General features: G+C 51.4%; 1 protein-coding gene across 1 annotated transcript; it reads right to left on the reverse strand.

Moving 5' to 3' along the window:
* Positions 1-4592: 4592 nt before the first annotated feature.
* Positions 4593-7958, reverse strand: LOC129550077 (mast cell protease 2-like). The gene is made up of 4 exons (XM_088829709.1): positions 7561-7958; positions 5292-5536; positions 5087-5153; positions 4593-4917 (listed from the first exon to the last, which is right to left on the reverse strand). The coding sequence occupies exons 1-4, from the start codon at positions 7642-7644 to the stop codon at positions 4774-4776; spliced, it is 540 nt and encodes a 179-aa protein (XP_088685835.1). The 5' UTR covers positions 7645-7958; the 3' UTR covers positions 4593-4773.
* Between the last annotated feature and the right edge of the window lie 2563 nt (positions 7959-10521).

Below are 10521 nucleotides of genomic sequence, written 5' to 3' on the forward strand. Positions count from 1 at the left end.
TAGAGACAGAAGTAAAACTTCTGAGACTGAGCTAATAGGTTTAATAGTAGGAATGAGAGCCACTCCTATGGTCACTTCTTTGTCTCTAGAACCATGTATTCTAGCTATGAGAGAAACAACATGCTATACTCACTGCTGGCTTAAAGCATATACCACATCCTGAAAGACAGCATCCCAGTCTGGAAGGTGGTTGTCTTTCCACTATCTACATTACTAAATCTTACACAACTCTCAGGCCAGCTGTTTCTGGGTGATATGGGACATGAACTCATGGCTTCAGCGTTCTTTCACAGTAAAACACGTGTTGGCCAAAAGTCGTGTTGTGTGGGATACAGAGACATGAAGTAAACCCTGCAAGACCACTGTGAGTGGTACCAACAGCAGCATGGTCACGGGCAGAGAAGGCAGAGCCGTTCCTGTTTCAAAGCAGATTCCCAAAACAAACTAGCAAGGGCTTGACCGTTCAGGTCCATCATCCCCTGAGCTGGCCTGGCGGTTCTCTCTCCAGGTATATTGGGAACTGAATCTTCTTGTGGGTCTGGGGGGGAAACGTGGTGGGAGAGGTCTTGGTCAGGAGAGGCATTTCACTGGAGGTCATTACAGATATTTTTTAAATTGTACTCATTTATTTATTTCTGGCTGAGCAGGGTCTTCATTGCCCTACATGGGCTTTCTCTAGTTATGGCTATTCTTTGTTCAGATGTGCAGGCTTCTCATTGTGGTGGGAAGAGAAGAGAAGAGCATTGCTCATTGCAGAGCACAGGCTCTAGGCACACAGGCTTCAGTAGTTGTCCTGCATAGGCTTACTTGTTCTGAATCACATGGAATCTTCCCAGATAAAGGATCGAACTCATGCCCCCTGCATTGGCAGGCAGATTCTTATCCACTGAGTCACCAGGGAAGTCCAGGGATACTTTATTTTATTTTGTTTCTTATTTCCATTGCAAAGATCTTTAAACAACTTAAGGACTGTTTCCTCAAAAGTGGGGGATGGAGGACATTTCCACAGACCAGAAGATTTGGAGAAATCAGCATGCTTTTACTCAACCTCATCTGATTGTGCCCATGAGCAGACAGAACAGCTCACCGTGAAGCTGTCTGAGTACTTGTCAGAGAACGGCTGCCATGGGAGCCCAGGGACTCACTGTGTGTGGAGGGAGGCATCTGAGCAGAGGCTCCTGTCTTGTCCAGGGATGGCAGGAAGTCATCAGTGGGCAGGGTTAGAAAACATGCAAGTCCTCTTGCTGGCCTGGCTGAGCCCAGGCTCTATCCTAACTTTGTGGGGCCTCCAGGCGCTCACTGTCCCTCCGGGGACTCTGTCTCCCTCATCTCTCGAAGGAGGACGAGAGTCTGCCACAAATATTCTTAAACTTTTTCAAACCACAGAACAATTTCCTCAAAGTAAATGTTATACTTGAGCTGAATATGTAGGTGGTTGGGCACCTTTTTTAATCAGTACGTTTCTGTTTCTTTGTTTTCCTTTTGTGTGATTTTTTCAATCAACAAGCTGGGTCCTAGGACGTCTGGGGATTTTTTCAGCTCCAAATCAGAAGCTGTGTCACCACAGCTCTTCCTTTGTAAACATGCCCCAGGTCACTAGCAGATTGTGTTGCTGCGTGATTTGTGTACAACCAGAGGGGAAAGGGCCTGCCTTTAGAGCAACTCCATCCCAAAGTGTTGACACCTGCCTCAGAGAAGCACAGTGCTGTGTGTTAGGGGTAGGGCAGCACCAGCCAACAGCAGGGACTCAGGCTCAGCTCCCAGGTAGCTTAGCACAGTGGTCAAGACCCTGGAGGATGGCAGTTAGAAGTGTCTGGCGAGGGGAGACCAGAACAGGGAGATTCTTGCCCAGCAAAAATCACATACTCTCCAAAACAAGACCTTCCCAAGGATGAAAAGTCTAGATTGTCTTGGACCCTATGGAGCAGAAGTAATGTGACGGCCCAAGAGCACAGGAGTTTCTCCATTTGTCCAGACCACGTGGGCCTCGCTGACTGCAGTTTGGTTTGCACAGGCAGGAGCTTGCAGCCATGACAGGGAGCCTGTTTCTGGCCCATCCAATGGATGAGTGTCTAGAATCAGATTCTAATTGCCTTTCAAATATGTGTTCCTACCATTTGAGCGTGTGCAATGACATTTATACCTGCTTTCTTAAGAGTGGGCTTCCCTGGTAACTCAGGTGGTAAAGAATCCACCTGCAATGTGGATTGGGTAGACCCCCTGGAGAAGGGAAAGGCTACCCACTCCAGTATTCTTGCCTAGAGAATTCCATGGACAGAGGAGCCAGGCAGGCTACAGTTCATGGGTTCGCGAAGAGCTGGACACGACTGAGAGGCTGAGCGACCAAGCACAGCACATTAAGAGTGAAAAACAAGGCTGCCCTGTCCCTTCTCTTCCCTCCCTGCTGCCCCCTCCCCCAGGGGCGAGGATGCTCCAGTGAGCAGAGCACTATCTTCATGTCTAGAAACAAAATGACTGACATTCTAGAGTTACATGTAAAAACACTCCTACTCAACATGTGTGGGAACGAGGGGCTTCTCAGCAGACCAGCCCAGCTCTGGGCCAGCTCCCCTGGCTGTGTTGGTTAAAGGTCAGCTCAGGCAGTCCCCTCCCCAGTAGGAGGGTCTCTGCCCTGGAGCTGCAGCCCCAGGGTGTGCTCTTGGTGTCGGGGGCCCATGGCATGACCCACTCCCCCCTGCCATTTACGCAGAGCAAGGAGCTAAGGAGTGCACCCTACCCAGGACCAGAGAGGTTCATATTCTCCCCTGATGGTGCTCAGCTTCAGCCCTGGCAGGAGGGCCGGCAATGGAGGACAGGTGTGGGTAAGCAGACCTGGGTGACAGCTTTGCATGGCGTTTAGGGGAAGAGATGGTGGGAGGGGGAGAGGAGGAAGCAGAAAACAGCAGAATCCTGTCATTGCCTTTCTAAGCACACAGTGAGTATTTGTGACTAGGAGTCAGTGAATAAATAAGCAACCAGCCCATTGAGCCCAGCTGAGAGACATTTACTGAGCTGCAGGCACCCCCAACCGTACAGTGTGATTCTGGATCAGCCCCAGGGAAGATGGTCTGGTTCCTGCAGTCAGAGGCTTTTCATGGTTTTCTTCATCCAGGGCAGGAAACTTGAGACTTTGGTATAGGACCCTGGAGGTGACACATTATTTTGTCCCTAGGAGACAATGCCCAGGGGCTCCCTTGTCACACCCAGAGTCCCCCTGAGGACAGGAAAGGGCAAGGACTGAGCCAGCTCTACTCCTGGTCCTGTCCCCCCATCTTAAGACCCCGTTAGGCAATGGGAGCCTTACAGGGCCTCCATCAGAAGACAGGGCAGGCCCCTGAGGGCTGCTCAGCTGCTGAGCCCTGAGCCTGGACATTGTCAGCGCTTCACTGCACCCAGGGAGCAGCTCCATCTCCTCCCCCAGGTCCCTGCTCTGCTCCACATGAGGACACTGCGGGACTGTTGACTCTGGGCTGGTCTCCAAGGACACGGAAGCAGGGGTTCAGGCTGACACTCAGCATGAAGGATGAGTCTATGACCCAGTTCAGGGTGCCCTCACAGTAGCAGGTAATTACACTGAACCCGGGGGGCAGGCTCCAGCCTACACAGCAAGGCTGTTCGACTCCTGGGCGAAGGACACAGAGTTAGTGGCCCCTGTCCTTACAGGACTGACCCTCTCCCTCCGTGCTGCCCACAGTGCTGGACGTTGTGGAGGTCATACAGGCTGGTGTGGTTGGGAGCAGCCGTTTGTGGCTGTGGTTCGTGCAGGACTTGTGATGCTGTCCCTCCTCTTATCAGCCCCACCTATTCCTTTTGCAGAAGTTAGTCTCTGCATCTCACATCACAGCTGCACAGATGGTAGATCTTCTCTTATCGAGGTGGACTGTTGGGGGTGGGGGGAAGTATGAACCAAATGCATCTAAACCTGAGGTTTACCACTGAGGCTGACTCCTGCCCAGCTCCTTCACAACACCATGCCTATGCAACCGCTCCCCCCAAAACGCCAACATGACATCTCCCCTAGGGGACATTTAGCAAAGCCTGGAGACATCTTTGGTTCAGAACTTGGGGGAGAGGGGGATGTTGATACTGGCACCTAATGGGGAGAGGCCGCCGCCGCCGCCGCCACCACCAAGTCGCCTCAGTCATGTCCGACTCTGTGCGACCCCATGGACTGCAGCCCACCAGGCTCCTCCGTCCATGCGATTTTCTAGGCAAGAGTACTGGAGTGGCTTGCCATTACCTTCTCCGGGGGAGAGGCCAGGGATGCTCTAAACACCCTATGATTCAGCATGTTCGCAGTGATTCTGAAGAGCCCTAAAGATGACTCAGAGATGCTGCTGAAGGCAGGGAAGGATCTGCTGTGCTCTCTTGTTTAGGGTGGACGTCGGAGCCCGGCCACTCCAGGGAGCCCCTTGCTCTTCTCTCTCTCCCTGTTGTTCTTCGCTGCGTTCTCTCTGTCTCACTCACACACACACACACACACACACACACACACACTAACACACACACTCACACACACACACACACTCACCCTTTTCAAGGCTTTTGGAACGCCTGATGCCGGGAGAAGAGAGAGGAGACACACACTCAGGTCCAGAAGCCAGGTGTTCACTGAGATTTATTGGGAATTCTGTGACCTGGAAGGGCCTTCCTGAGGATTAGGGACATGATGGGGCTTTAAGAGGAAAAGCAGAGGCAGATCCAGGGTGAGTGGCACAGAGAACCTGCCGGAGTCCTGCTCCGGTTTCCCCTCAGGCTGGCCCAGGTTCCAGGTTAATTCTCTGTCAGGACCTCGTCGATCCAGGGCCGGTAATGGGCGATCCGGGTGAAGACGGCGGGCGGCTTTGCATTGGCCTGTCCATAGGAGACAATGCCCTGGGCCACCCCAGCACACAGGAGAGGGCCCCCTGAGTCTCCCTGTGGGACAGAGAAGGAAAGGGAGAGAAGGTGAGCCAGGGAAACCACCGCCTCCTCCCTGTGGTCCAGCTCTGAGTTGGTCAGACCTGCCATCAGGCTCAGGAACACTGGCTCCTCATGAGGTGGTATGTCTCGGATGCTGTTCCCTTTCCTTCCTGGCACCCCTGACCCTGGGCGGCACCCCTGACCCTGAGTGGACCCTGGTCAGAGACCCCACGGGGCCGAGGGAGGAGGATCTGCAGAGGGACAGTCCCAGTCATCAGACCTGAGGTCTCACACTTTGTCACTGGCTGACACTGTGAACTCCGACTCCTTCCAAAGGTGTCTGCACCATGGACTGTGATTTGTGGGGAAGACTGTAGTCTGAGAATCACCTTAATGCAGATTTTGTGCTCTGGGGATTGCCCACACACAACTGGAGATTGTAGTCAAAAGCAGGAAAGTGGCTGCAGGCCCGGGGCTCCACAAGTGACTCTTGCAGAGTGCTGGAGGCCGGTTCCTTCACATCTGTTTCTCCCCAGCCAGCCACCCAGCACATTCTCCCAGGAGGGATGAAGGTGAACGGGGGTGGTAGGGGGAGTGTTTCCACAGCAAGGGTCAGATTGGCTTTCTCCTTCAGCTGTGAAGGAAATGAGGGCTGTCAGTGACGGAAATGGGCTTGGGGACGGGTGGAGGCAACCAGGGAGGGACAGGGCAGCTGCTCCACCTTAGAGCCAGTCACAGAGGCTGAGCTGAGGGGTGCTGGTGAGAGGCAGGTTGGGAGAGTGTGAGGGTAATGGGACCTGAAGGGGAAGCCCTAGAGAACAGGGAGCGGGGAGGGAAGCCCTGGAGGACAGGGAGCGGGGAAGGAAGCTCTGGAGGACAGGGAGCGGGGAAGGAAGCCCTGGAGGACAGGGAGCGGGGAAGGAAGCCCTGGAGGACAGGGAGCAGGGAGGGAAGCCCTGGAGAACAGGGAGTGGGGAGGGGAAGAAGAATGTGTGCCTTCAGTACATGAGGTCGTGGAGACCAACAGGGCGCCATATTCAGGTGAGGGAGCTGTTTTATGGCTTCCAGCCTCCGCCATGTGCCTTCGTTCTGTTTTATGCTCTGGGCTCCGAGGGGGACTGTTGCAGACCCATGTGAGCGAGAAGAAGGACAAGGCGAAGCGCTGGTGGCAGGGTGTCTCCTGAGATGCGCCCACTCTGAGAAAGGGCGTGGAGTCTCTCCCAGGGTCAGCGATCTCTTCCCACCTCCCTTTTCTGAGCTACTCCTGGTGTGGGAGGGGCTCAGGCTTTGCTCAAGGAAGAGCTTCCCAGGGACAGAGATAATTTCCAGGGCCCCCGGGACTTGCCAGGGAGTGAGCCGGCTGTGGAGGACCCAGGGGACAGGGTAGGCACTTCCTAATCAAGGTGCCCTAATGAGGGCCACCCCTCTGAGGCAGAGGTGTCCGAGGAAAGCGGGGGAGTGGTGGGGTCTCAGGTGGACCCTGCTCTCTGTCTCCCATGGAAAGGGTGGGTTCAGGTCCCCGGGAACTAAAGGCCAGTGTTCTTGAAAAGGGCGTAGAGCAAGTGGTCAAAGAAATGGGTGGGACCCTGAAGAGTGAGTCCACATCTCTTGCGTTGGGGTTGGGGAGGGGGAGCTGCTTTTAGAAGAGGGGTGCTGGGAGGAGGTCCCCCTTCCTCTGAGGGGAGCTGAGCTCATAGTGCTGAGGGTCAGGACAGCTGTTCCAGTCTGAGAACGATTTCCTTAAGGCCAAGTGTTGTCTCTCCCTAAAGAGACCCAGCCCTAGGAGCTCCCCCTCAGGGCCCCCAGGGGCTGTCCCTGGCTGCTCCCCTGGCTGCTCACCTCCCATTTGGAGATAAACAGGACCCATTGTCTCACCTTCCTGCACACTGTGCAGCCATCAGTCAAAGCCCCTTCTTATCAGGAAACCACCACAGGCCACCTGCTTCCCCTGCGAGGTGACAATTTCCAGGTAGGCCATGTAGGGGCGGGAGTGTGGCTTGCTCTTGTGACCCCAATGATCTCCCCTGGAACACAGAACCCCAGGGCCTAAACACAGAACCCCAGGGCCTGAACACAGAGGGTGCACCAGCTGGCTCCAGGTTGGGACAGGAGTCTCTGGAATCCGCCCTCGCCCCGTGATCTGCCCTCTTCCTCTTGGATGGCTCTTGTGTCTGCTGCCTTTGCTCCAGGCACAGAAGCCTAGGCGGCCTTGGACGCCTCGCAGTCATGCTCACCTAAGGTTTCCCCCGACTCCCATTCTGCCCTCACTCAACCCTCCTCTGTCCGCCTGCGTGACCAGCTCTCCAGGTTCCTGTCTCCACCGTCTGCCTCCATATCCCATGTTGCTCAGAGATCAGCCAAGGTACAAGGCCAGAAGGTGAGGGGAACACAGGACTTTCAGCACAGTGTCACACATTCCATCCAGAGAAGACCACCCCCTGGGGCCCCCTGCTCTGGGCTTTCCCCCAGTCAAGGTGGGCTCCTTGTTCCTGGGAGCGACCACGGGCTGCAGAGAGTGGGTGTTGTCCAAGTGGAACCTTCACTCTAGGGTGCTGGGGAGAAATCCTGGGGTTCTGTTTAAGGGTCAGCAATCTTCTGAAAAATCTTGTTTTAGGGGTTGATCCTGCAGTTTCCAGAAGGAGTGGCCGGGAGACTCACCAGTCTGGGCTCTGCAACAGAGGAGGAGCAGCAGCAGCGGGAGAGGAGGACGATGCATCTTCTCAGAGAGGCTGCCCAGGGCATGTGCTGCTTCTGTTTTCCAGTCTTGGGTTTTTAACTCCCAACAAGCGAGGGCAGGGCCAGGCTGGTAACCGCAGGAACTGACTGGTCACCTTCTCTTCCCTTATCCTGTGCCCGCTGTCTTTCTAATCAGAAGTCCCCTAGAGATGCCCTCTGTTTTGTCTGAGGTGAAGCTGAGGCCTGAACTCCAAGTCTTGGCCTCAGGGATGAGCTCCCCTCCGTGGTTCCTCATCGGTGTGGAGGTGGAGGGCTCACGTCCTTCCCAGGCAGGGCAGCTGGTTAAGGCCCATCAGAGACATGGGTTGGGGAGAGTCTTTACTCTGAGAATGCAGAAGCACGTGCACGTTTAAGACAATGACCATAGTAGGAAATACATTTGCAAAAAGACCCAACACATGTACCGTAGGTATGTGTGAGTACAAAGGCACAAACCCACAAACATTCAAATGAATCCACAGTTTCAGGAAACAATATTCATCCTTAATCACACGCAATGAAATCTGAGTTGCCACCCCTTTCCATCCCATTTTATTCCACTCCAGATTAAAATGCAAGCTACACTGCACTTCAAGCACGGTTACCTGCAATTTGAAAAACATTAATCTGCATTTCTCTTTCCCTCCTAACCAAAGGTTCATGGGCAGAAGAGAGTGATCAAAGAATATTAGGTAGAGGAAGAGGTCATACTCTATGACTGGACTTTACACACATTATCATAAGAGCAAATGGGATTGGAATTAGGACTTTAAAGAGCTCATGAATATCAATTATTGTCACTCTCTTAGATGTAGTATTATTTTTGTAACAATCCTGTGAAGTAGGGAGAGTTATCTCTATTTTACGAATCTTGCTATCAAAGCTTATGCCTCAGAATTAGACTTGACTGGAAGGTTCCATCCATGTTGGAGTTTTCCATGATGGTAAATCTTTCTTAGCAGTTACAGGATGCAGTGAACATTCCCTTTCCTGAAATCACTGGTTTTGTCTACATAATTCATTTTGACACTGAGATGAATACCTGACACCTATGCCTGCTTCATGTCCAATGAGACAGAAGAGAATAAGGTACAGATAATTTGTTCCTTCTGTACTTTAGCTGGAACCCATTTGTGGTTTTCTAATGTTTCTGTTCGTTTCCAAGGCAAACCATTCAATATTACAGTAATCAGGCCTATGCCCCAACCAGTAATGCTGAAGAAGCCGAAGTTGAATAGTTCTATGAAGACCTACAAGACCTTTTAGAACTAACACCCAAAAAAGACGTCCTTTTCATTATAAGGGACTGGAATGCAAAAGTAGGAAGTCAAGAAACATCTGGAACAACAGGCAAATTTCGCCTTGGAGCACGGAATGAAGCAGGGCAAAGGCTAATAGAGTTTTGTCAAGAGAACGCACTGGTCGTAGCAAACACCCTCTTCCAACAACACAAGAGAAGACTCTACACATGGACATCACCAGATGGTCAACACCGAAATCAGATTGATTATATTCTTTGCAGCCAAAGATGGAGAAGCTCTATACAGTTAGCAAAAACAAGACCAGGAGCTGACTGTGGCTCAGATTATGAACTCCTTATTGCCAAATTCAAACTTAAATTGAAGAAAGTAGGGAAAACCACTAGACCATTCAGATATGACCTAAATCAAATCCCTTATGATTATACAGTGGAAGTGAGAAATAGATTTAAGGGACTAGATCTGATAGACAGAGTGCCTTATGAACTGTGGATGGAAGTTCGTGACATTGTACAGGAGACAGGGACCAAGACCATCCCCATGGAAAAGAAATGCAAAAATGCAAAATGGCTGTCTGAGGAGGCCTTACAAATAGCTGTGAAAAGAAGAGAAGCGAAAAGCAAAGGAGAAAAGGAAAGATATAAGCATCTGAATGCAGAGTTCCAAAGAATAGCAAGGAGAGATAAGAAAGCCTTCCTCAGGGATCAATGCAAAGAAATAGAGGAAAGCAACAGAACAGGAAAAACAAGAGACCTCTTCAAGAAAATTAGAGATTCCAAGGGAACATTTCATGCAAAGATGGGCTCGATAAAGGACAGAAATGGTATGGACCTAACAGAAGCAGAAGATATTAAGAAGAGGTGGCAAGAATACACAGAAGAACTGTACAAAAAAGATCTTCACAACCAAGATAATCACGATAATGTGATCACTGACCTAGAGCCAGACATCTTGGAATGTGAAGTCAAGTAGGCCTTAGAGAGCATCATTACGAACAAAGGTAGTGGAGGTGATGGAATTCCAGTTGAGCTATTGCAAGTCTTGAAAGATGATGCTGTGAAAGTGCTGCACTCAGTATGCCAGCAAACTTGGAAAACTCAGCAGTGGCCACAGGACTGGAAGAGGTCAGTCTTCATTCCAATCCCAAAGAAAGGCAATGCCAAAGAATGCTCAAACTACCGCACAACTGCACTCATCTCACATGCTAGTAAAGTCATGCTCAAAATTCTCCAAGCCAGGCTTCAGCAATATGTGAACCCAGAACTCCCAGATGTTCAAGCAGGTTTTAGAAAAGGCAGAGGCACCAGAGATCAAATTGCCAACATCCGCTGGATCATGGAGAAAGCAAGAGAGTTCCAGAAAAACATCTATTTCTGCTTCATTGACTATGCCAAAGCCTTTGACTGTGTGGATCATAATAAACTGTGGAACATTCTGAAAGAGACGGGAATACCAGACCACCTGACCTGTCTCTTGAGAAACCTGTATGCAGGTGAGGAAGCAACGGTTAGAACTGTACATGGAACAACAGACTGGTTCCAAATAGGAAAAGGAGTACGTCAAGGCTGTATATTGTCACCTTGCTTATTTAACTTATATGCAGAGTACATCATGAGGAACGCTGGGCTGGAAGAAGCACAAGCTG

Source organism: Moschus berezovskii, chromosome 21 (assembly GCF_049115385.1).
Source record: "Moschus berezovskii isolate FMDL1 chromosome 21, NW_MosBer_1.0, whole genome shotgun sequence".
NCBI classification, from domain to species: Eukaryota; Metazoa; Chordata; class Mammalia; order Artiodactyla; family Moschidae; genus Moschus; species Moschus berezovskii.